This window comes from Pseudomyrmex gracilis, unplaced genomic scaffold (assembly GCF_002006095.1).
Source record: "Pseudomyrmex gracilis isolate BER0280 unplaced genomic scaffold, ASM200609v1 scaffold_252, whole genome shotgun sequence".
Taxonomy (NCBI): Eukaryota; Metazoa; Arthropoda; class Insecta; order Hymenoptera; family Formicidae; genus Pseudomyrmex; species Pseudomyrmex gracilis.
The window spans coordinates 61,884-88,602 of NW_018020836.1; the positions used below are offsets into that span (position 1 = coordinate 61,884).

The 26,719-nt window shown below is 44.3% G+C and overlaps 3 protein-coding genes across 13 annotated transcripts in view; 1 reads left to right on the forward strand and 2 right to left on the reverse strand.

The window, feature by feature from the left end:
* Positions 1 to 11,525, reverse strand: part of LOC109859271 (patronin) — a 46,901-nt gene extending 35,376 nt beyond the window's left edge. For 3 of the 10 annotated variants that reach the window (XM_020437358.1, XM_020437357.1, XM_020437355.1), the window contains exon 1: positions 8,644 to 9,543. In XM_020437358.1, coding sequence (XP_020292947.1) covers positions 8,644 to 9,024 — 381 coding nt within the window. In that variant the 5' untranslated portion in view covers positions 9,025 to 9,543. The other 7 variants (XM_020437362.1, XM_020437359.1, XM_020437354.1 and 4 more) reach the window with 6 other exon arrangements.
* Positions 11,526 to 12,648: 1,123 nt separating this feature from the next.
* Positions 12,649 to 24,937, forward strand: LOC109859269 (cAMP-dependent protein kinase type I regulatory subunit). 2 transcript variants are annotated; one of them, XM_020437337.1, is made up of 5 exons: positions 12,649 to 12,886; positions 21,657 to 21,966; positions 22,077 to 22,343; positions 22,438 to 22,641; positions 22,747 to 24,937. In XM_020437337.1, exons 1-5 carry the CDS (start codon positions 12,722 to 12,724, stop codon positions 22,917 to 22,919), a joined length of 1,119 nt encoding a protein of 372 aa, XP_020292926.1. In that variant the 5' UTR covers positions 12,649 to 12,721; the 3' UTR covers positions 22,920 to 24,937. The 2 variants fall into 2 exon arrangements, with proteins under 2 accessions (XP_020292926.1, XP_020292927.1); XM_020437338.1 differs by lacking the exon at positions 12,649 to 12,886 and adding an exon at positions 17,621 to 17,982.
* A 718-nt stretch (positions 24,938 to 25,655) lies between these two features.
* Positions 25,656 to 26,719, reverse strand: part of LOC109859268 (leukocyte receptor cluster member 8 homolog) — a 5,347-nt gene continuing 4,283 nt past the window's right edge. Inside the window, exon 6 of the mRNA XM_020437335.1 lies at positions 25,656 to 26,471. Coding sequence (XP_020292924.1) covers positions 26,309 to 26,471 — 163 coding nt within the window. The 3' untranslated portion in view covers positions 25,656 to 26,308. The remainder of the gene's footprint in view (positions 26,472 to 26,719) is intronic.

Genomic DNA, 26,719 nt, shown 5'->3' on the forward strand with positions numbered 1-26,719 from the left:
CCTTGAAGTGTAAACTTGTTTAATAAACCATATCTTTCATTTTCGATTTTTAATTCACGTAGTCCGGGAACTTTCCGGACAAACTGTGTATGTGAGATCGCCGCCACTTTCGCGCTCGCAACGCTCATACGTACGTTCTCTGTGTAAACTAATTAACGGCGCGGTGACCGAAATACGCTGAGTCATTCGGCAACCGATTAATCCACACAATGAGAATCTCTAATCAACACTTCGCGTAGCAACCGAATAATTAACTCTCGCAAAAATCTGCGCGATCGCGCGCCGCGCGTAGTACGTACGTTTTTTTTTCTTTTTTTTCGTCAGAGGAAGAGATGCATTTTTTTTGTGTATTTGCGATTGAAACAATTGCAACGTGGATTTCAATCGTGTAAATATCGCGCAAAAGTGGACCGGCCAGCTGGAAATGAGCGAGTTCGCCTCGCTCTTCGTGAAATGTATATTATTCCTCTTCGTAAGAGAAAAAAAAACTCCGAATTATATATAAAATTCCCTCGAGAAACAATGCGTATCTGTGAAACGCGCGCGATACGAGATCTCTGATAAAAAAAAAAAAAAAAAAAATATCTCGAGTGTGCTCTGGACGCTGTTCAAATAAGAACTTCAACGGGAATAGGTTGTGTTAAAGGTTTACCACTGAATGACAGCTTCTCAATGAGGCGATGTTGAAACCGTGACACATCCTGTGTTTCTCTCGTCGTTGTATAGGTCTTGTCGCGCGCGCGCACACACACACAGTTACGTTTACATTTGCATCACGTTTTCCGCCCTGTTCATGTTCCCGGAGCTTTTCCCGTGCGCCGCAAGAGAGACGCGCAATCTCTCCCCAACGGATTATTATTCTCATCCGACGAAAAAGTTAAACAAATGTGCAATCATTTGTTTTTGCGAAACATGAAATTCGTTCTTTATACGGACGAAATAAAATTTTTTTTTTCCACCCATCCGTTCGAGAGGAAAACATAATCGTTTAATCCGAACGAGCGCGCGCGAGAAAATCTCTCGCGCGATGCGTTTCGTGACGGGAGACAATGCCGCGGCTTCGGGTGTTATATAATAATCACATCGCCCTCCGAATGGATATGCAAATACTTGCAACACACACGACCTGTTTTGAATACTCGCTGCGAACATACAACGGACGATAAGCTCGTGCAAACACACCGCGACACATAGGGCACATAAAAAAGTCTTGTTTCAAGACGACTGTCTTGGGTTTTCTGAGGGAAGGGGAAGCGAGGTTAAAGGCGAAGATCATATCTCGTAAAAATGTCTGACTCACTTCCGAAACTGAAAACTTCCCGACCTAGCACACAACGTACGCGTCGACGAGGTTCTCACAAAAAAAAAAATCTTGAAAAACACAGAACCAAGATATGTAAAAGTTGCGACTCTGTTCAAAAAACAAAAACAAAAAACCAATAATCGAAATTAAGTAAGTTAAATGCTCGCCGATTTGCTGAAAGAGAATATTTCTTCCGTTGTATTTTATTGTGCGAATAGATAAATTTCTGCTCTTGTAAACTTGGGGCGCGAGAAACGCGATCGCGCGTGGAGCTGTGAACGTTGCAATAATATTGAAACGAGAGAAGAATATAAACAACACAAACAAGAGACGCGGAGTGAATGAGAAATAATTCAGCCGCCTCCTCAGAAAATTTACCATCTTGATAAGCGAGAATATAAAAAAGAAAAAAAAAAAGCCTCTTGAGAGGCTCGATTATAAACCGGTGTTGTACACCCACACGCACCCACGCGCGTGTGCGCCACAATATGCACAGGTAAAATCCGAAGGTAAGAATTAAACTTTGCCGTTGCAGCCGAGAAAAATACGCAGAAAAAAGTTTCGGGCGTTCCGCTTTAACTTTATTTCAAAAGACGTGTATAATTTGTCGTGACACAATTCCGCATAAGACCGTCTTACGCGCGCGTTGACAAAAAAAAAAAAAAAAAAAATGTAATAAATTAGTTACTCGAATGTTACTCGAAAATTATTTGAACGATTAAAATGACGAGAAGACGCGATGTTCAAATTTGTGCTCTCGAATTAAAAAACTAAAAACTGTCATAAAAACGAAACAAAGTGTCGAGATTACACGGACGTCGCGACGTTTGTGTCACAAATTTATGCGAAACTGTCCCGTATGACCGAAGGCTAATTTATCGAGACATCACAATCGCGCGCTGTTTCATATTGGGAATATAAACCGAGTGGGCAGCCGAGTGTCATTCCACGGCAACCTACGCGATTTCGACAATCCACGCTCGACTTAAATGGAAAGCGCGAGCCGAACAGAAGGATAACATACGTCCAGTCGCCAATACAGCATAATTTATTAAGCTAAACCTCAGAGAGAGAGAGTGCGTGACAAAAATTGCAATTCATGAAAGTTGCACAAACGCTCTCCGTTCCTTCACGGAAAAATCCACGAAAAAAACTAGTAAAGTTACAAGGTATATATTCTTCGCGTGTTCCCGTGTTGTTTCTTCGAGACAGGTTTGAATCTTCGAGGCGCTAAGCGTCAATCCCTGACATCCCTGAAATCGCGGACGCGTTTTTCTTCTTCGCTCTGTTCACCGACCGTGACGACCGTCGGACAGTTCGAGAGTGAAATCTCGTCCTTGGCACGCCGAGAACGTGCAAAACGCGCGGACGACGACGACGACGACGACGCCCCGAGTCGTCGTGAATTATCATCGTCGTCCTGCGCACACCGAGGCGCTCGCGACACTTTTTGGCACACGTGGCTCGGCACGAAACCACCGCGCGCAGATCCTGCGATAAGGAAACACACGTTCGGGAGGCGGAATCCTGTTCTTCCAACAACGCGGAGATGGAAAACGCGCGATACGATATAAAGCGATAACATCGCCAATTTGTGGTTCTAGCGTTCTCGACGAAACTGTTATCTCTCAAACGAACTACGTAGAGAGTTTCTCTCACATACAGAATACAAATTCGTGTCGTTAGTTGGAATTAAAAATTACGCGATAGAAGAGACATCGGGGGGGGGGAGGGAGAAAGGGGAAGAAAATTCGAAGGATAATTTTCTTCGAATCTCAGAAAATCGTCGCGACGCAAACGCATTGCATGACTTACGTAAATCGTGGTGACGGTCGCGCTTCTAACCATATCCCTGACGTCGTCCGTCTCCCATACGGACGTCGCCGGCGTGGGTGCCAGCATCACCTCGCTCGCCATCCTCGCCTTTTCTCGACGATCGCCGCGAGCTGATCTCGCGAAGAGAGAACGCGTGCGCGGGATATCTCGAACTGACGTGCGTTAAAACTTCGACGTACGTTTGACGTACGTTGCAGCCGCGCCTCAAAATCGAAGACTTGACGCAAAACTTTGTAAGAAATTTCCTGCGGAACTCACTCAAAAACTCGCGATTCTATTTTGACGCGGCGGGAACAACATTTTGTACAAAACAATAACAAAATCACATTGTCGGCATTTTATATCGCCAACTAGTTTTCACGGAACTATTTTATTTCTAAATTGTCCGCACAGCTTCGTAATTTGCAGCCTCGCACTTTTTTGTTGTTCCTCTCGGCGTCTCTCCGCTCCGCTTTGTCTCCGGCGTGTGTTACGAGCTTTCGCTTCCGGGTCGGGAGAGAGACGGGCCAACACCACACACGAAAGTGTACGGCGAAGAGTAATTTAATTTCGACCGACTTATCCCGCGGATTTATTACGCGGTAATATTCGCGTCGCGACGTTCTCGGATTTCGTTACATTTTGCGCGCGCGACATCGTCGCGGCGACGACAACGCACTTTGATGTACTTCTTCCCGTTTATGATTCGGAAGACGCACACGGGAGGAGAAACGATCAGCGACTGCATAGCGACAGCTGCGTCGAAAACTCGACGCTATAACCCCCGTACCGATAATGTGGCGACGAACGAGGTGATACCGTCGTGGCACGGGTCCAACATCTGTCGTCTTCGATCGACTCGGGCGGCAATGTGAAATCCCACCGCACTTTTGCAGGGGAGAAGTTTTCGATGTTCTCTCTTGTCTTTTGCGTTAGAAGAGTTCGGAAGCTTTACCGAAGATTCATAGATAAATCACAGCGCTAATTGCGTTCGCGAGTCTACAGAGAAACTTTGCACTACGTATCGCCATAGATCGCGCGAATAGAGAAATAACGGAGGAGAAAAAGATCTAACGTATTCTTCTTTCTCGAGGAAGGTCGATGAATCACTCCGCGAGCACGCGACGCCGCACAGTCGTCGGAATAAACAATTCAATGAACATCCATTTGGAGATACGCAGTTGCGACGTATCGATCGCTCCTGTTCGCCTCGCGAGAATTCTTCTCGCTGTGTTACACGCCGTATAATCGATCCCGCTGTGTTGCGTTGTTGATTTCCGAAAATAAAATAATAAAAACTCGCGTTTCCTCGTTTTGCAACTCGTAACTATCTTCGCTCCACTTGCATTTCGCAAAGAAAGATAATTATCTGCTGTTCGAAACGGTGTCCCTTCTCGTCTGTTCTTGTCGATGATATCAATTGTTCCGTCGCGCGCGTCGGTCGTCTCGAAATTCTTTTGTCCGGCGGGAGATCTCGCGGCGATTCACAATTTATTTTCACTTTATTTCGGTGAGAAAAATTTTATTTTTCCGTTCTCTCTTTCTCTCTCGTCGATAAACGAGCGACGTCAATTGTTCCGTCACGCGCGCGCGTCTCGAAATTCATCGACGGAGAGATCGCGCGACGCGTCGTCGAGTGTGTATTATTTGCGATAATCGATCCGCGTTCCCCTTCGGGAGGGGGGAAAAAAAGCATCGAGAGAACCACACCGAGAGAGGAACGCACTTCTCCGAGCGCAAAAACCGTACTACGTGCGAGAGAATCACGCGCGGCTTTTGATTCGCGCGGAGACGCGGCACTCGACAGGCTGCGTGAGTGAGTCAGCTGCTGTTGTTTCATATACCCACGATGGTTCATATACCCACACACACGCAACCCATGGTGAATCAGAATACACATATCGAGGCCCTAAGCGCAACGCAATTAACCTTCGCCCTGCGCGCGCAGGTGACTTATGACTCGGAAGAAAAAAAAAAAAAGATCTATTTTTCATCCGCGATAATTGCGTATTGCGCGGGTTTTTTGAAAACGAATCTTCTTTCTCACACACCGTGTTGCAACACATCGACGAATCTACGCAACAAAGATTAAACACGTCGAGAGATACGTGTGTACTTTGTGTCTCGCAATAATATTCGCAATGTATCGATTTCAAGCTCGATAATGGACTTTTGCGTTTTTTTTTTTTTTAATACAGGTAGCAACAAAGCGTTGAATCCGCGCTGCGAATAATTACTTTTGCCCTGAGAATTGCATTCTCGACGAGACAATAACCGAAGATAAATTAGACACGCGCGTATGGTCGAAAGAGAGAGAGAGAGAGATACGCTGTGGAAACGAAATCACGCGTGACACACCCCAAGGTTATCATTCGCAACCGGAAAATTGCGGCGAACTTTTTGACGAATAAAACAGCTTGACTAAGTATAAACAATTCTTGGACGACGCGAAGTAGCTCGGCGAAGTCGTGAAAGTTTTCATAAATAAATAAATAAACAAATCGTATTCTGATATAAATCAATCTTCCCAAGCTTCAACAAGAAACTTTCCCGAATACACACAAGGCGCCGGTGTGTTTTTTGAGGTGAGTAAGGATTGATCGTGGAAAGCGTCGTCGCGCGTTTCCCTTCGCGGAAAAAGCATCCGACAATGAACGCGAGACAATGCACCGCGCTACGCGGATTCGCTTTCTCACGGCGTATTGGATTACTCGCCAGGCCGAAGGACGACATCGTCGTCGTAAGTGTCGTGAGGACAGAAACGTGTAACCCCCGGCGACACACACAACCTGTGTCCCATGCCCCCGGGTCGTCTCCTTTTTCGCGAATCCGTCGAGAGACAAAGAGAGAGAGAGAGAGAGAGAGAGAAAGCACATCGAGAGCAAAAGAAACAAAAATATTAGAAAAAAAAACAAACAAACAAACAAACAAAACAAACAATTCAGCGAACCGAATAGTCGTAAATCAAAAGCGCATTTAAATAACGTGTCCGTAATAAAGAAAACACAAATTGCATGTATTTACAAGACAAGGACGCGACTCGCACTTTCGACTCGCCGCCCACGTCGCGGCATTTCCCTATTTGCCAGCAGTTTCGAAACTCAAAAAACCGCACACGTCCGTCCCGAAGAACCGACCGAGGCAATTCACGCACACGCGTCACTTTCACCGATTAATATTTTTTTTTTTTTTTGTAAAGCGTGCGGGCAGTGTTGTTGTTACGTAAAACTGCTTTTCTCTTCGACGAGATGTGAAAACTGCACAGGTGTGCGCCGGGAGATGATCGATAGCTTTCGAATTGGCAAAAAAAAAAAAAAAAAAGAAATAAAACAAGCGAAATTATCTAAACGCGCGACGCGCAGAGACAACTCCGTCCGTTTTATTCCGGACGTATTTCATACTTCGCGCGACGTTTAATCGTTTCCAAGTGTGTGTCACGGTCGTCTTAATTACTCTAAAAGGCGCCGTCAAGGTGCTTGCTTGATTCTCGTCGCGGCGTCTTCCTCCGTGTTCGATGCTAATGCACGCGCGTTCCTCGAGAAACAAGACGCCGCCTCGAGCTCTGACGAGTCCGTCGCGCGATCGCAATTGGACAATCGAGTATTTACTCCTACGTTATTTTTAAAAAAAGCAAGACGGACAATGCAAAAACTCCGGTCCGCATTTTTCGTGCGAACGTTTTCCATAGACACGAAGAAGAAGAAGAAGAAGAAGAAGAAGAAATTGGATCGTGTGTGCGCGAGCGCGAAACCACGGCCGGCTAATTATTGCACCGGTTGCACGCGCAATGTTCCGTCGATCTTTTAATGCACGTTTGATAATTGCGCCGCTTGTTATGCGCCAGGAATGCGCTCCTCCGCGCTAGAAAAGGAGAGGAGAGCCGCCGAACGACACGCCTTAAATTAGGCGTTTAGTTTCCAGTACATTAATCGACGGAAACGATCGAGACGCGAGATCGGTCAAGAACGCCGCGATAACGATCGCTTTTCTTCTCCGACCGTTGTTTTCTTCCTTCTTAATTTTTTTTTTTTTTTTTTTTACTGGTCGACGCCGTCGATTTGTTGTACTTTCGACCGTGTGCGCGAGATCGTTTTTCTCGACGTCGTCTCATTCGAGCGAGTGACGAGCCACGGCGACTTCCAGGATAATGACGAGGTTGCGCGGTAAAATCGTATTCTCGCACGCAATATAAGAAACGACCTCGCTTTCCTTCGGAAACAAGACAACGAAACCAGCTCGCGGCGGGGTCGCGAATTTATCTCTTCGCTAATTTGTCCGCCGATGTGTATCCGTCGTTTCAAATTCTCTCGCCGAGAACGCGCGGCTCGTTTTGAAACACGCGTATCTCGGTGTAAATTATTTTCTTTTTTTTTTCTTTTCTTTTTTTTTTCTTTTCTTTTTTCGACGCTATACAAATCTTCACCTAAGAAGCCAAACGAATGGTAGCCCTGATCGTTGAACACGTGCCAAACGTGCCGAACGTGATCGCCGATAAACGAGGTCGTAACATTGATTGCTCATTGGTACAGATTTGCGAGCAGACCGTCTCTGTGTGCGCCAGGATTAATAATAAAAACCCCTTCCCCTCTCCCGGTTAAATCGTGCGATAAGGGCGAGAGAGATTGAATTTGTCACTGTCGCGCAACAGAACCGAAACAAAGTTAATAACTGCGAATTTTACGCTCGAGATACTTCAATTGATAAAAAAAAAAAGTAACTTCTCTACTCGGTCTAAATTTAATTTTTTTTTTTTTAGCGCAAATGAGATTTTCTCCGCGCCGCGTGTGCGGGTGAAGGAAGGATAGAAGAAGAGACCGTTTCTCTCGCGACGATGGTTTCGCTCGAAGATCAAACAGTTGTGAGGGAAGAATCAATCGTCTAATACCTGGAATTACCTATCGAGAGTGTTCTCGTCCGTGGACACACAAGGCACAGAGTATAAACGCCGAGTGTTTTATCGTGCAATAAATAACCTCGCGCACAGGAAACGAACGCCATATTCGTCATAGCGTCGCGACTCGGGAATAGTTCTACAGCCGTGCAACTCTTTCTCTCTCTCTCCTCTCTCTCTCTCTCCATCACATGTCGCGCGAATACGCGTACCGAATATCCTCAACGTTTACCACACGCGTGACAGAAATGCCAATCCGGATGATTCTTCTGATTCGGAAAATCTCTTTCTGCAGGTTAAAAAAAAAAAAAAAAAAATTTAGTTGAAATAACTCGAGTCGAGTTGAACGAACGCGCAATCTCAGACTTAAATATGAGCGAACGGAGATGTAAATAAACATGTCCGTTTAATTAAAAGTCTAGGATAAAATTCGAGTTTTTACAACGAAATAGATTAAAACGACGAAATGGAGTTACGACGTTCATAAAAGTGAGAAGAGAGTGTAAAGAGAAATGTTGTATGTAAATATGTGCTGTATGTAAGAATGCGCTTTTTTTAATCAAATATTGCGAAAAATTCTCAACTCGAACCTGAAACTTTCTATAAAAAAAGAAAAAAAAGAGAAAACATTTACCTGGCGGGAGTCATAGGTGTCGGAAAAATGCTCGAAGTCACCCCCAGCGGACTGCTGATCGGCCGCTGCTGTCGCCGCGGTACCGGTCGCAGCTGCGGCGGCGGCAGCAGGTCTGCGTCGATCGTCTGCACTCGCGCCGCGATCCATCGTCGCGTCGTCGTTGAACACATGGACGACGTTCGTAACGTCGGCGGGCGCGTCGTCGTCGTCGACGCCGTTGCACGTGCGCTGCTGCTGCTGCTGCTGCTGTTGTTGTTGTTGTTGTCGCTCTTTCTGCTGTTCCGATGTTGTCGTCGCCGATGGCGGCAGCGGCGACGCGGCTGCCTCCTGCACCGCGGTCTTGCTGCTCTTAGCAAAGAGTCGCGAGATCGTGTTCCACATTCAATGAGATGATGATCGCTCTTGCATTTGTGGCTTCTTCAATCAACGACGACCGATCGGCAGCGCGACTCGTTGCCCTCGTCATAGCCGGAGACGACTTCGACACGAGCTAAAGCTCTTCCTCTCCGCTCAGTTTGTTTCTTTCTCTCTGATTCGTGTGATGTGAATTTTTCACGCTGGTTTTACGAGTGTGTGCGAGTTTCTTCGATTCTCTTTTGATGATCTTGTATTTTTTTTTTTTTACAGCTTACCCTCGTTCCTCTCGATTGTTGTTTCGCCGATCCTTTGTTGAAAGGATTGCGTCCTCGCGATTGCGTTCTCCTCTTCTCAATTTCTGGCGCGGATATACGTGTCGTCGATTATTTTTCTCCGGTCTATCCTTGTGGCACGCGCACACACGTACTCAAACACTGCAAAATTACGACGTTCGAGTCAGACGTGAGTTTGCCTTCTGCAACGACAAACGAGACACAGGGTTGAAAGATACACACACATACGCGCGCGCGCACACACACACGCACACATACACACCAAGGAACTCGCTATTGCGGAATTACGACCTCTCATGCACGTACCCACGTCGGTTTCTTTACCGCGATATTTGCGATATATAATTTATACGTTAGCACACGCGAACTACAGAGAGAAACAGAAAGAATGCGGCGAGAAAACATCCGTGTTCCAAATAACTCTCGTTTCCTTAACGTTCCTCCGCTGCTGATCGGCTAGCGTTTCCTTTTTTTCATTCTTTTCTATCAGTCCCTTTCTGCGTCTAAAACCAGTAACTGTCGGTGCGCCAAAAACGGCAACGAGCGTGTTTGTCTTTCGACGAATATGACGCACGAGATGCCGATACGATTGCGAGGCCTCGCAAGCGATTTCTCGAGAGAAGATGAAATTTATTTTGTTATCTGCAAAAATAGGCAGTGTTAGGTTACTCTGGTGTTCGGTCAATCAATTTGAAGAAACGCCAACGATAAGTGACGTTTATATATACCTATCACACAAAGCAACAAAAAAAATAAATAAATAAAATCTCTTAGCATTTCTCGCACGTAAGTTTGCGTATTATAATTAACAATTACAGCAATTTTTTGACGTCAAGATAAACTAAACAGTCAAAACGTAAATATTGCGAAGCAATTGATATTAAACAGATATTAAACAGGATATTAAATAATTAAATTGCGGCACCGAAAGAGATCGCGAAACCTGATGATGATAAATACTTTGTTGGATACAATTATTGGAAACACGATCGCTGTCGGCTCTGACGCACACAACAAAGAAAAACCGACTGTATATATATATACGTGCGCTCTCTTTTGACAATAAATTTATCCTCACTCCTTCGTCAACGCGCAACGTTGCAAACACTAATATTTTGAACGAAATATATGTAGAACGAAAATAGATAAACGTGATATAAATTCCGAAGAACAGAAATATTCGTAAACGATCGCGGGAACACAAGCGAAAGCGCACGTTTGTTCGCGATTATCGCTGATACGACAAGTGGGATATCCGTTGCGAAGATCCTGGCTGATGAATGTTACCGGCGTGTCGCGCGCGCGAGACGTCCTCGATCGAACGTACCCCCGCTTCTCTCCCCTTTCGCTCACGCGAGACCCTCGGCGACTTGTCAGCGCGAAGTAATGCCGGACAAAACCAAAGGACACCGCCGCGAGAGGAGAACTAACCAAACGGATAGGACTGTCTGCTCTATTTTGGTCTTCGCTTTTTCTCTCTCTTTCTCTCTCTCTCTCACTCTCTCTCTCTCTTTCTCCGCCTCTCAAAATGTACCTCGGCGACGCGACGCGTATCGATCTCTGCGTAAGGAATAAATTTCGACACACAACGAAAGCGACGAACAATCGAAATCGTCGATCGACTCGTTTTGGATCGTCGTATTTCGTACAGCGGAATGTGTGTTACCTCTCCTCGAGGAGGAGAGGATTCCCCCTTCGTGCATGTGCGCGTAACGGAGGAGGGTTTACAACACACAAGTAAACGACGTGTTTGCACGTCGGATATCTATTCGCGTGTGTACGAATAAAGAAACATGAAGTGTGCGACCCCCCGAGGAACGTGCATGAGTACAACCCTCGAGAGAGAGACGTACCTCGCGTTGCCTCTCTATTCTTCTCTCTTTCTCTCTTTTTCTTTCTTTCAGAGATCAACTGAGCCCTTGTGTCTCTCTCTCATTCTCTTTTTCTCTCCCTCGAGACCTCGCGAGAGAGCTCCTCGAATGTGTTCGGCGTTCGTTGACAGCCGCTTTTCCTCCCGGTGTTCCTGGATCGGGCGCGAGAACACGAAAAACGCACTCGCACAATATCCGCTCGACGCAACACCAGGATTCACACGCGCGGATCAGTCCCGGCGGGGGGAGGGGAGGGGGGATTTGTTCGCACTCACTTTGGCCGTTCCGAACCGACCGTGTGTCGTCCGATCGACAGCTCGTTCGTACGACCGACCGACCGACCGACCGACCGTCCCGTCACGGAGCGCGATCGCGCCCGACTTCGCTGCGCCGAACAAGTTCGTCTCTTTCGTGGCGAGGACGGCGAGAATCCCGTCGCGAGCTTCGCCGTGAACACCGCACAGGACCCTAAACTATCTCCCTATCAGCGCGGAGATACGTCCGTTCTCGCAAGGCAGCAGTACGCCGCACGCAGCACTTCGCCAGCCATCGCGATATACGCGAGAAGCGATATACCCCTGCTGCGGTATATCGTTCTGGTGTCTCGCGCGAGACGAGTAATCGAGAGATGGCGGCGACCGCGCGCGCGATGTATCGATGTATATCACGTTGGAATCGCGCCGATCTTTCGCGCGATTCGATTCGAGACGCGGGAGTTTCAAACCTCGCGAATTTCTTAAACCACAATATGTGGCTCTCGTTCTCGGGGGTCCGGGGATTTTCTTGAGAATTTTGTAATTCTCACACATGGCGTAATATATTGTGTCACCCAAATTTATGGTTTAGAGAATTTTTACTTAAAATTTGTAAAATTTATTTTTCCGATTTTGTTTGAAATTTTACTGTTCTCGCCATTCATATTTCGACGAGAAATCTTTTGGAAATTGTCTCGGAGTAAATGCGTTTGCTGACGTCGAAATTTGACCTCGTACAAGGAAATTGATGTTTGTTAGGGTCGTTCTACAGTGAGTTGAAAATGTCCCGTTGCCAGTTGCGAAAGGTAGCAATTACGAAAAGAAAAGTGATATTTTTGATTGCGCTTTGTCGTTGCGGTTCCTAAAAAGAGAGTTGGTCAACATTTAACTTTTATCAACTGGCAACCGCAGCGCGTAAAATAATACTTTTTCCTTAGTAGTTGCAACTGGCGACGGGGACATTTTCAACTCATTGTAGAATGGCCCTTAGTGTTCCACCTTTTTTTTCTGAACAAAATTCGAACGCGGAACGAACGTAAAAAGAAAATGTTGGTTCGTCCTCGCTGTTTTATCGGGATCTCTCGTCAACACAAATTCAGCTCGTCCGAAATTACTTACGCGTAAATGTATCTCCCCCGGGTGTCTCGGAAAAACGAGAGATCGCGCTTGCGAGCGAGGCCGTCGTCTCGTTTGTTTTCCACGCGTCACGAAGCAAGACGAGCGCGCTGATATCGTGCGCTCGTTGCGCGCGTACACCTTTCCTATACGTCGTCGATAAAGCGGCGCGCCGTGCATTATCAATATGGCGGCGAATCTCGAGGAGGAGCAGAGTTTACGCGAGTGCGAGGAATACGTGCAGAGACACAATATCCAACAAGTCCTGAAAGACTGTATAGTGCAACTGTGCGTGGGCAGACCGGAAAATCCGATTTCCTTCCTGCGAGAGTATTTTCAGAAGCTGGAAAGGGTACGTAAAAAGTAACACACCGTTCCAACCTCCTCGACGCGGTGTTCGATTAACCTGGACTTCGGGGGAAAAATTTTTTTTTTTACGTTCTCGCTACGCGCCGCGACTCCGCGGACGTGATCGCGCGGAGTCGATCAATCGCGCGAAAAAAAGAGAGCGACCGTCTCTGAGGTCGCGATCGCCTCTGATCGCGAAATCGCTCGGACGTCGTTGCCAATGGCAGCGCTCGTGTCAGCGCGTATGACAACGGTGACGTGACACGCGCGATTGTGAGAAGCGTAGTTTACAACACAACATATACATATTTTCTGATCTTCGAAACGTGTTCGAAGCTGTCGCGGAGATCAGTCGGGATTTTTTTAAGTAGATTTTATACGCTTGTCATCGCGTTCTCTCGTTTCCGATCGAATTATCGAGCGCGTGAATTTCTCTCAGAATTCTGTGTTGGGAGAAAAATCACAGTTTTGCGAGATATATGGTATTTAAAAATGGCAACAAAATATTGCAAATGGTCGCGCCAGAAGGGAAAGTACACAAAAAGTGTGTTTGCTCGTTATTCGCCGCCGCGTTCAAATTAAATTTTTCGTAACAAATCAGAGGATTCAATATTGTCCGCTGTTTGCGAACAACGACATATTGCGCTCCTGAAAATTTACTTACGCCGCGCTATCGCGATTGTATATCTCTTGAGTAAACACTGTGTAATCTCTCTCCGCGTGAAATGTGCGGAGAGATGTCGGTTGTTATCTCAACGTATCGCGTCGTATATACGCGTTCGTGAACAATTTAAAACAATCACGATTCTGTGATGTGTAATTTTTTAACGGAGAGACAGAGTGTTTTGCTTGAGAGATAAATTTATTTGTTACTTTGCGAGATAAATGTCGTATTTAACAACCGGCGATAATATCGCGAAGAATACGTTACGAACAAGTGCTGCCATCGCTATTGTCCGTCCGCGACTTCTTGGTTACAATTGCAACAGATTCCTGATTTACCGACGTACGTGGTAATCGATCTGTAATTTTACACGCACACACACACACACACACGTGAATATTTTCACTTTTCTCAAAATATTCTTTTAAATCGAGCTTTTAAGAAACAACTCACGTGTTTTGAGGACGAGATATATTAAAATTTATAACAAACAAAAAAAAACCATCATTACGGATAAAAGAAACAACAAAGACGAAAGAAACTGTAATTTGTTTATCATTAAGATACTCTTCTTCGAAGAGCAAAAAAGTAAACTTTGAACCAGCGCGGAATAATTGAAAACTTTTCTCGGCTCTGATCGATCTTTAAAGAGTTCTATGCGAATTATGTATTTTAAACCGATTTGAAATTCGCGGAGTTATCCGCTGGCAACTTGCGAGAGACGGATCGCTATATGATTGCAATCAACTTCCGTGATATGTCACGAAGTTTGTAACAAAAGGCACGTGACTCTTGACACGCCGCTTCTCGCGAAGCGAATGAGACCTTTCGCGCTGCCTTGTCGTTACCTTTTCCATTTTTCCAGACAATTATCGCGCGAGAATCTATGCGAGAGAAACTCACGCGGAAATCGAAAACTCTGTTTGCAAACTGGCCAAAAATCGACGCGCGCGCGAAGATACGGCTGCCAAAAATAAAACGACGCTTGACAAGCCTCGATGATGACGTAAAGCTGCTGATCGTTGATGAAAATCGCGCGAAATAAATCCATGTGGAATTCGCGTTATCGGTGTAAAATATTTAAGTACTTCGAAGGTAATGTAAATTGATCGATCGGACTCTCTTCTCATTAATAAATCCTCAATTAAACGCGGAGAAAAAAAATATTTCGCGAGAAGAGCTAGCGTTGACGCTTCTATTTTGAGAAATATGTTGGTATAAATTATTATTATTATTATTGTTGTTACAGCGGTCGAATTTATCTGATCAAACATACTGATCAAATTCGACATAATCCGTATCGAGTGTGTTTGCTCCTCGCGAATGATTCATCAGATCGTGTAACTGCGAAGGCCACTTTCGGCGGACGACCGAAGAAAAACAACGTATACGCGCGGGTATATACTGTGTTGTCGTGAAAAGAATCAATAAGATCAAGTGGTTTCGCCGAGAGAGAGAGAGAGAGAGAGAGAGAGAGAGAGAGAGAGAGAGAGAGCTGACGCTAATTCTTTTTAACGTTCGTCGCGCGTTCCCGACGATGAAATAAAATTTCGCGTTGCAAATACGCGTGTGTCTGCTTCTTATTATTTATTTATTTTTTTTTTTTCGCGTTTATTTCCTCATGAGACGAAATCTTCGTTCGCGTGCGTTCACGCGATGACTGCTGTGTGAAATTAATGAGAAATTAATTTTTTTTCTCTCATAAAGGTTGTTTGGATGTTCCGGTTCCTTTTTTTTTATCGAAACAAAACGAGGACATCCGATGCATCTTGTTCGATGAAAGCTCGTTGCGCTCCGGTGACTGGAGGTCCCGTTGTGGAGAAATTACGCGGAGAAATTTCGGATTATACGAAGATGAGATAACGATGGCGCCGTCAGTCAGTGTGACAGTTCTCGCACCGAAACGACGACGACGACGACGACGGTAACGACGTAGTGGTGGTGCTGGCAACGCCGTCGAGCGGAAGGCGAAGGGACGCGCGCGGGAACACGCGGCGCGGATTCGCATCGCGTCGCATGTTTGCCTTTACGCGCTGTGCACTCGGCAAAACTCGCGAGAGAGGAAAGAAGATACATACGTATCCAAAGACACACACACACACAGAGAGAGAAAAAGATAGAAAAAAAAAATGAGATCTATTCCCGAGTATAAATCTCTCTTCGCGGAACATAAACACGCGAATAGTACGCGATTCTTGGAATAAGAGAATAATAAAGTCGAGACGCGTGGGAGTTGGTGACTGAGGATGAGGACTTTGAAACTAATACGAGACATGGGAATAAAAAGATGAGAAAGATACCTACGGATAAAAGCGGGGATAAACAAACAAATGATAAACGACCCTTTTTTTTTCCGTGGTGCGTGTGTGATTCTGTAAATTGAATGATTGATTCAAAATTGAATGAAGAATCAAAGCACTTTCGCCTGATTGCGAGAGCGATCGCTTGTGGTCTTCATGTTGAAAATCGTTTCACCGAGAAAAAGAGAGAGAAGAATGGAGAGAGAGAGGGAAAAAGAGAAAGAAAGAGGGATCGATTCCAAATGGCCCTCTTTTTCCTTCTCTCGTCCCTCAAGGGAGTTTATTCTTAATAATTGAGGTGATAAAACGGTTTATTCTCCCGTAAAAGTTGCGCTCGCCCTAAATAACTACACGAATTTCTTGTCGAGGTCGCTCGCTCTCTCATGAAGCAACTCCGTTTTATTATTTATTATCTCTCGGTCTTAAGGAAGAGGCGCAGCAAGAGAAAACGGAGGGAAAAAGAAAGATACTAAGAGTTGGAAAAAGATGGGAGAACTTTGTATAATCTGTGTGCGTGCGTATCTAAGTGTGTGTGCAAAGAAGAGAGAAAGAGCGCGATATAAGGGCAGCTGATCTAAACATAGAGTACGCTCGAAATATAACAAGACGCAACCTTACAGCACACCGAGAAAGAGAGAGAGATAGAGATAAAGAGAGAGAGAGAGAAAGAGAGAGCGCGCGAGAGTGGAGTCCGTCAAAACCGCAATAGTTCACAAAAATGTGGAAGGCCGCGGAGATGAATGCGGGGCCGCGCGAATCCAGTCGCGAATCGCGTCGTTGTCCTTCCTCCTCCGCGTGTTGTGATGATGTCAAGTTGCCAGGAGAAGCATCTGAAAACCGCGAAAACACAAGAGAGTCTTTATTTAATAAGCGATATACCAAAAGCTATCTCGTAACCTTACTATATATACGTACAGGCGCGCGTACCACGCAAGTGAGAGAAAAAAAATAAAACTTGTCAACTATACGAGCGTGGCATTTCGTATCTATGACGATGCGAAGCTATAAAAATAAAATTAGCAGGCATTGAGAAGAGCGCAAAACTTTTTCAATAAAATTAAAATGACTGTGAGAGAAAGAGAGAAATAAAATGCGAGTTGTAATAAAAAAAAAAAAACAAAAAAAAAACAAACAAACAAACCATTAAATTAAAAATAGCGCGAGAGAAGTTCTCGGACGTGAGAGATGTGTGTGCAACACAAATTAAATACATAAAATAATAAATAATCGCTAATTTATTTCAAATCACACAATTTACTTGTTCGACTCTTGACTACTTTCCCAAGAATATTTCGCAGCAGATGGAAAACGCTCTCGTGAGAGAGAGAGAGAGTTTCTAACGACCTCTAAAATTTAATTACACAGTTTTAATTGCGACATTAATAAACAAGCGCGGCAATGTAAACTGCGCGAGAACTCGTGCGAACGAAACCGTTGGAAGCTCATCCCGTCGTCTCTATCCCGGATGGATCTATTATGCAAATTCAATAAATTCTCGACAATTTTACGCGAGTCGGGAGAAGTTGAATGAAAAAATAAAAAGAAAAAATATACCGCGGATCGATCTGCCGCGGCCGCGTGTGGATGGAGAAGATCTTACTTACCGACCAGTATACACACATACACACACACACACGAGAGAGACAACATCTCGTCGTCGGCCACGTCCGTCCGTTCCGTCCAGAGATCCTCGAGCGCGGCGGGGATTACGCCGTGCACGCGAGCACGAACAGGCGTCGACCGACGGCAGCAGTAAGCGTACCGACGCCGCCGCCGCGCCGACGAACGGGAGATCGTCTAGCGCGCGCGTGCTAGATCGCGACCGAAACCAATCTCTAATTGGATGTATATTCCGTGCGGAGACCATACAAAATCTTCGTGCGAATCGTAAAGAGAACAACGGACGCGACAACGACACACGCGTTCGCGTTCGAGAAGCAACGATCCGCGCTTTCTCGGTGCTTTTTCGCAAGTGCGTTCGCGAGAGAGATCGCGACGACGACGACGACGACGAAAACCGGTCGTTTCGCGAGTGCGAAAAAGACGAGAGGAAAAAAAGACGAGAAACGAGGGGAAGAAGAAACAAGAAGAAAGAGAGAAGAGGAAGTCGGAAGATCGAGAGAAACGATGAATGAGGTACAAGGAAGAACGAGCGCGCGCGTAATTACCGCGCGGCGCGTACAATTGATTCGATAGAGATCGTGCTTTAATTGACCGGATTCTGTGATTCTTTCAAGAATCGCTCTTCAAGGCGAAGTTCTCTCTCTCTCTCTCTTTTTCTCTATCTTTGACGCGCATCCTTCGTCGTTTTCGTCACCTCAAGCTGCAATGCGATTTCACGTAGAAATTCTCGTAACTGCGAGGTGGAGCATTTTCTCCCCAAAAATTTTCGCATCCAACACACACGCGCGCGCGCGAAGAGATATTTTCTTTGATATTTTCCGAAAGCAAGAGAGGATTAAATATCCGGGATGATCGATTCTCCGCCCGGTGTCACTGGAAAGATTTGTTGAAACATATATATATATATATCGCGCGACTATCGAAAAACTTCTCCGCTCTCTGGTTTTTTTCTTTCGTCTTTGTCGGTTTTTGGCATGGATTTTTGTGCGGCGATGGAATTTTTATTATTTTCGTGCCAGAAAAATAAATTATATATTATTCCGTGTGTGTGTGTGTGTGTTTGGTTCCGCAATATAATACTTCTGTGTCCGCGATGTATATTTCTCGAGAACGTACATAATCTCTCTTTCCGGATACACACAATTTTATATTTCCAATTAAATCCGTCGGAGAGAAACGCCATTCTTTTTAAATTATTTGTATCGACTTGTCTATTTATCACGAGAAAATAAAGCGCGTCGGGTTTCTTGCTGGCGATCGAATTTGCTTTCAATTACACATTTGTGCGCGCGTTCTCTCTCTCTCTCTCTCGAGAAGGAAACCGAGTAAGCCTGAAAAACATTCGCGCGCTCTTCGAGAGATGAGAAGAGCGACTTGATCGTCTCTCGTGGATGTGTGTGTTTAACTAGAGTGCGCGCGCGCGCGCGCGTGTGTGTGTGTGTTCGCAAGAATGCGCACGTGTGTGCGTGCCAGCACTTATGGGTCGCAGCGGGTCGCCATATATCATATTGGTTGCTGATTGTGCAAGAGCGCCGCGGCGTCTTCGTTGATTCTTCTCTTGATTCTCGAACTGGAATTCGAGTTACGTTTCGTTTGGCCACGGACGAACAACTTTTTTTTTTTTACGTAGTTTACACATCGTCGATCACATGCAATTTGCGATATTTGCACGCGCAAATTTCAATGGCGAACAATTTTAGCTGAAAATTCCTTCTCGCGATCTATTTCGCGCGATAAATTTCCGACGCGTTTCGCATAACAACGCGCGATAATAATAAAATATTGTAAAATTTCTGTTGTCTGTTTTTTTTTTTTTTTTTTTTTTTTTGTGAGATAGATCAACACGTGCGAGATAATAATACACGGGATAAACTGACAGATTTAATAATTGTAATCCCGAGCTTCGCTTATGTACATTGTTTGCGACGGCAATGACATAATGCATCTTTATTGAATTACTGTGCGCAGGTGCGCCACAGTCAAACACCAAACGACAAAGTCGGCGCGATCGAGAGTGTCTCGGAAAAACAAGAAGCCAGCGCAAAAGTTCGATCTGCGATATTTGTGCATTCGTCGGAATGTAATCTAAATTTATAGCAAAATAATTTTCAAAACAAAAAAAAATCAATTTTTTTACAAAAAAGTTCGAGTTGCTCGAAATTTTCTCAAAATATAAAAACAAAATCGTAGAAAGGCCGTAGGAACACGGTTGATTGTGCCGTAAATCATATTATTACGCAGTGTGACAAACGTTTCGACCATGAAATGTGGTCTTTTTCTCAACGGTAAGCTTGCGGTGGAACATTTTATGGTCGGAATGTTTGTCACTGCATAATGATAAAAAAATTTACAGCGCACGGTCAACCGTGTTCTCGCTCCCTTTTCCACGTTCTTTCTTCATTTTGCGAACAAATTGCTTCGTGCTCTTAACGGGTGGTTGCTTCCTTTTTTGCTTTTATTGCATAATAACGCACAGTATGTACGTGTACGTGACTGAGACGTTTGACGTTTAGATCCAGAGACGCGTCCTTACGAGGCAAGTCGCGTTCTCCAAACTGTTTTATCAATTCATTGGTAATTGCGTTTGCGTTACATCGAGAATCAGTATGATGTAGCGAATTGCGATCGAGATCTCCGCGTCGAGCGTAGCTGTCTGCCATTTGCAAAACCGCTCGAGTCACGTTCTCTCACGAGACCGACAATTAAACTCGAAAAAAAAAATCAATTCTCCTCGTTTGTAAGAATATAGTAATCGGGCAAATCTAAGTGTAACCGATGCGCGAAACCGTAAATATAGACGCAACTTTGCGTCTGAAACATTTCCTGAATAGAGGAGGACGCAAATCGTGACGCCGGCTCTCTCTCGTAGTTCGCATGTATGCGGGCAATTAGAATGAAAAAAAAAAACCGTATCGCACTGATTTGAATATACATATCGCGTTTGCACGAAGACGACGACGACGACGACGACGATGCCGATGTCGTCGTCGTCATCGTCATGTCGAGTGAGAGAGAGAGAGAGAGAGAGAGAGAGAGAGAGAGAGAGAGAGAGACACGAGACGCGTTCGTGCGTGAAAACACCAACTGACCTATGGCATTATTCGCTCACCTCTCTCGATGTGCATCGCTCGTTACCGATGACGACCGAGGTGTAATTTGCGCGGTTTTATTATCGAGAGAATGACCGATATATATATAATTTATAAAAATTTTCACGGCAATTTCGCGTGCAAGGGAAGGAAAGCGCGAGTTTTTCGCAGCCTCCCCGAGGCTGTGCGCGCGTAGCCAGTGAATTTTTATTAATTTTGCGTTTGCTCTTCTTTGTTGTTGCAAAAAACTATTACGCCGTTCTGTCGCGACACTCGAGTGTGCGTTAATACGCACCGGGGTGCACCGGTTAACGCGTCGCTAGTTCTGCAACGCGTCGCCCCAATTCTCTCGCGTTCATTTTTTTTTTTTTTTTTTTTTTTCATCAGATTTTTTCATGTACGAGCTTAGAAAAAAAAAAAATAGCAACGTTTTGAAGCGACAATTCGGAGGACACGCGTCGCGTGTCGCGCGAGATGAGATTTTTTGTTTGTTTGTTTTTTTTATTGTTTAATTACTTCGTCGAGATGTCCTACGCGCGACCATGTAATTAATATGTTGTTTCTTGTTGAATTCTTCGAAGAATTAATCGAGTCCGTTTGTTTCTATTTGGAGGAGGCTGTTTTCTTCTTTCCCCGGAATTAATGCTTTGCCATCAGGGAAAATCTCTCTCGCTCGGATTAATGAGAACCAGAACGAACCGTGGGTAATTAGGCTAATACCGGGCCAAATGTATATGTATATAGCGACCGCAATTAGTTCGGAGCAATTTCTGTGACACCACTCGGAGAATTCGGAGTATAGCGACGTTAAGTGTAGCAACGTTAATTCACAATGACGCGCAAAAGCGTGAATTATTAATGCGCAATTATCCAATTCCCGCGAGATATGCTGTCGCGTCTAAATAATTAACCATTATAGCAACAAAAATAATTGACAACAACATGCGAGATTTTGATTGTTGGTTTTGTTTTCTTACGCGATATTCTCAGCTTAGAGACTTTGTGTGCCGTAAATTATTTTTATATTTGCGACGCGATACAAGCTTGCACGAGCTTGTTAAATTTGACACTTTGTTTGTTTGTAACTTGCGCTCGCAGGAACAGGCTCACGATGCCAAACAGCAGATCGCCACGAGTCCCGAGGACACGGAGGACATGCCCGCGGGTCAGCAAGGTCCGCAGGTACCGCGACGACGGGGCGGAATCTCGGCGGAGCCGGTCTCCGAGGAGGACGCCACCAGCTACGTCAAGAAGGTCGTACCTAAGGATTACAAAACGATGGCTGCTCTGAGCAAGGCCATCGCCAAGAACGTGTTGTTCGCGCATCTCGACGAGAACGAGCGCTCCGACATATTCGACGCGATGTTCCCCGTGACCTTCTTGCCCGGAGAGGCGATTATCCGTCAAGGTAACCGTCGTCGCTGTTCAACTTGCATTTGTCCTCTCGTACTTTCGTTAATTAAAAAAATAAAAAAAATAAAAATATATATATACGAACGGCGGCGTATCTCTTTTCAGGCGACGAAGGCGACAATTTCTACGTGATCGACCAAGGAGAAGTCGAGATATTCGTCAACGGCGAACTGGCAACGACGATCGGCGAAGGTGGGAGCTTCGGCGAGCTCGCGTTAATTTACGGAACTCCGCGCGCCGCGACGGTCAGAGCGAAGACCGACGTGAAGCTCTGGGGCATCGACAGGGATTCATATCGCAGAATTCTCATGGGCTCCACCATAAGGAAACGGAAAATGTACGAGGAGTTTCTCTCGAGAGTCTCGATTTTAGGTGAGTTTATTATTTCGGGATCTCCGTTAATGTGATAATTAAATTATTGGAAAGTAACAATTTGTGAGGAATTTTTTTTTTTTTTTTTTTTTAGAATCCTTGGACAAATGGGAGAGACTCACGGTGGCGGATGCCCTCGAGCCGGTAGCGTTCGACGACGGCGAAACGATAGTCAGACAGGGCGAACCGGGCGAAGATTTTTATATAATCGTCGAGGGAACAGCGGTGGTTCTTCAGCAACGTTCGGAAGGTGACGAACCCGCGGAAGTCGGCCGTTTAGGACCATCTGATTACTTCGGTAAAGCAATTCTAAGGATCTATTACTGATTTTACGACTCGCTACGTAATTAAATTTTTCGGACAAAAAAACAAATCGAAACGAAACTCTCTTCTTCTGACGCAGGAGAGATAGCTCTACTGCTGGACAGGCCCCGGGCAGCGACCGTGGTAGCCAGAGGTCCGCTGAAGTGCGTGAAGCTGGATCGGGCACGGTTCGAGCGGGTCTTAGGCCCGTGCGCCGATATCCTGAAACGCAACATCACCCAGTACAACAGCTTCGTGTCTCTCTCGGTGTAAAACGGACTGTATCTCTCTCTCTCCCCGGCATCCTCTCCCTTATCTTCCCTCTCTCTGATTCCATCATCGCGGTCAATGCTGCCGATCATCATCTCCCGACTTCATTTCTACTCGGGGGAAAGGTCCACATTATCTCGCCGTACCATAATTAACACTTTTTTTATTTTATTAATATTTAAGTGAGTTAAAACACAATTGTAACGTCAGCTATCGATCGGACGTGTTGTTTACACACATACACACAGAGACAATATCGTTTAGGGGAACGCTGTTATTACTACGATAAAAAGCTATTTACGCACTCTTGTGTAGCCCGCGGCTCAACGCCGACGCGCACGCAAATTTCCATGTTGACCGTTTGATTTCTTCCGCGTTCGTTCCTACTTTAAATGTGAGATTGTCACGTGCACGCGAAGTCTCTTAATCCGTTAACGCCCAAAATTCTCCCGAACCAAACAATTAAGAAGTTGCGAGCAAACTTGGAAAACATTTTCGACAAATTCTTTTAACCCGGTAAAGAGTCGCAAAGTTTCATGTACGTAAATTAAATTGTTCCGAGTTGAGGTTTCCGATTTGTCGCACGTTCCTTGTTTCGAGGACGACGGGTGCTAACGGGTTAATCCGGTTAGTAGCATTTTGAATAGAAGAGGTCTACGTCTACGGTGGAGGTTTTTGAACGAAACTGGTGGTGTAACGTGTCGTGGTTTGAAACCGCGTCCTAATACGAGGCTGCAACTCTGCGTTGAAGACGCACAAGTAATATATATATTATATATATATATAAATTTAAAGTCGCGAAAATCCAGTTACATTTCGCGTTTGTCATGCGATGTGAGATCAAGATCTGTGTACCAAATACATTAAAGCTACGTATATATGAGGCTTCACTGACGTCAGAAGCGAAAAGTTGTGCACGAACGTGTTTCTATTCCTATTTGAAGAGGAATAAAGTATGGATGGAAAAGTTCACCGTTGGTTTTGTGTGCCGCGCTCGAGATAAAAGCGGATCTCTCAACGAGTTGATTAAGATTTCATAATATTTATTAATTTATAAACTTCTCTCTCCCTCTCAAAAAAAAAAAAAAAAAAAAAAAAAAAACTGCACACACATTTGTAAATTTTCTCGCTTCTGATGTCACAATTCGATATGGCTGAGCCAAAAAGCCTTAAAAATATTATCAATCAATATTGAAAGTGACGTTTTCTCGTTTATTGTTACATATATATGTATACTTTAAATGTTCTATACGTTGTCACGTGGGGTGGATTGTTAAATTATTTAATATTTAAATTATTTTATTGACTGATATATAGCGAATCGGTTATTAGTGACGACAGTTGTGCGAAAATGTCGGCCGCAACTTCCCGATTGCAAAATACAAAACCTCGATTGATCGAAGTATTTATTATTATTAAGTGATGCACCACGAAGCAAAACAACAAAAAGAAACAAACCAAATTTATGTACAATTATGTCTCTCCTCTAAAAAAAAAAGTGCGATAGGTTTGTAATACGACGCGATACAAAAAAAAACAAGATACAACGTCAGAAAATTAAATAATTTATTATGCACAACACAGTATCCCCTAAGTATTGTACAATGAAACATCCTGTTCCAGAATCTATGTGCAAATAATGTAGTTGGTGAGAAATCGTGCACAACGCGCGCACGTGAAAACGAGCAACTACCACCTAGGAAAGTCTCTCTAGTTCCAAATTTAAAAAGCGACTTCGACGTAGGAAGAAGTATCGTCGTCCCGCGCGCAGCGCATGAAAAACTTTGTAAAAATTTATTATGGATAAATTTAATTATAACCTAACTTAAAAAAAAAAAAATATCACTCATAAATGTTGAAGGAGTGATAATCACGCATCTTACTAGACAGGTGAAGGCGTGTACCAGTAGAAACGATGCTCTTCCTGGTCTTCTCTCTCTCTTCCAATCTTTCCCCCTCTTGTTTTTATTCCCAGACGTCTCCCTCGTGCTCCGTCCCTGAGTAATGATGATCCGAAAAACGATACTCTAGAGAACGGCCCTGTCATCTTACTCTTTTTCCCCCTCCAGCGGTTTTCTTCATGCTCATATCGTCCAAGAAGCGGCACTTATCACAACTTCACCAAGAATGCTGCATTCGTCATCGACCGAGAAGAAGAGCGTCCTTCGCGAGCACTAAGGCGACGTGAATACAGGCGCGATGTTTTCTCTTCAAGATGCGACCCGAGTCTGCATATTCGTCCGAAGATACATATTGTCCTTGTCCAGCTCTTCTATATATACATGAAGTACTCTTCCTTTCAAAGAGGGAGAGACTTGTGTGTGTGTTTCAACCTGGCTGGGAGGACTAGCTGTTTTTTTTTTGTCATGTAGTAATGCTTAAAAGAATACTTGGGAAATCGATCGGACACTGTGGCAGTGGGGTGTGCATGAGCGTCACGCCAACAATTCGAAAAAAGGACGCGATTTGTTCATCTCGTCGGCGAATCGTCTCGGAAGAAACGAAACGAGAAATGACCTTTGTGTGTTTTGTTTTCTTTTGTGAAGACTGCAGGTTTTCTATTGGTTGTTTTTTTTTTTTTTTTTGTTTTTTTTTGCGTTGTGAATATATGATAATGTTACTGGTGTGAATATGATCCTTTTTTTTTTTTGTAATTTTTCTACTTTTTACTGAGGCAACGTCGGATGACCGAGAAAACGATTCATTATGGATAATTATCAGTTACTTCTTAAATAAGCAGGTCTGTGTAAAAATTTAGCTTTTTTTTTTTTTTTTTTTTTTGTACAATTTCCATGGGCCCCCCTGATGAGAGAAGTTCATATATGTACATCCTCTTGAAATTATATACAAGTTTGCGTGGGAAAAAATCACACGCGAGAGAGATGATATATGTACAAATCCGTAGTCGGAGCTCCAAACCTTCCGAGCGTCGTACTTTGTTAATTTTTTTCGACGGCGATATGAAATTGTGGCACCGCAGTGGAACGATGATGATTATTTTTAAATAGCGTTTTTGTTTTGCAAAAAATGTCGGCACACGTGTGTGAGGTTTCCGAGAATGAAGAAAATTTACAGAGGATACGCCGCGTATACCAGTGGAATGAATATTTTTTTTCATGCATGTATATGCATATATGTATACATATATATGCATATGCATTATGTATCGTTCGCGTAAATCGGAAACATACATATACACATTGCGAGATGTACACGCGAGACTTATTATGCTCGTACGTGTGTGTGTATGTACGGGGCCTTTGTTTTTTTTCTCTCTCTCTCTCTCTCTCTCTCTCGCATATATCATACATATATATATATATAATATATATATATCGCGTTTATCTTCCATCACGAGGAATAAAAGTGGGAGAGCAGAACGACGGTGCCTTCTACCAAGCACCTAGATTAGCACTGCTTGCCTTGCAGTCGATTTGTTGTCGAGCGAGATCAGCGTAAACCAAACCGAACTCGCTGACAAATTCATAAAACTTGTCCAAAGATTCAAAGGCCAATTCCGCTACGACGAAATGAACCGCCAAATTTTGCCGGTAGCTAAACAGCAGAAGAAATGCAAACGTTAATAATGACCGCAAATGATGTTGCGGTGAGTACATAGAACAGAAAAAAATTAATTAAATATGCAATTAATAATTCTCAGCTACGATGTCCTGCAACAGAAATCTGCAATTATAATTCATGGTCTTATGTCTTATTGTGGATGATAATTGTAAAATTATGTCGCTGTAATTGCATTTAAAATGTTTAGAGTTATATGTATACATATATATACATATATAATA

Excerpts from the sequence above, each read along its gene's own strand:
- LOC109859269 (XM_020437337.1), top strand. The coding sequence starts at position 12,722 with ATGGCGGCGAATCTCGAGGAGGAGCAGAGTTTACGCGAGTGCGAGGAA. Across the intron at positions 21,967-22,076 it reads AGAGGCGATTATCCGTCAAG|GCGACGAAGGCGACAATTTC; the intron begins GTAACCGTCGTC and ends ATCTCTTTTCAG. Across the intron at positions 22,642-22,746 it reads AGGACCATCTGATTACTTCG|GAGAGATAGCTCTACTGCTG; the intron begins GTAAAGCAATTC and ends CTTCTGACGCAG.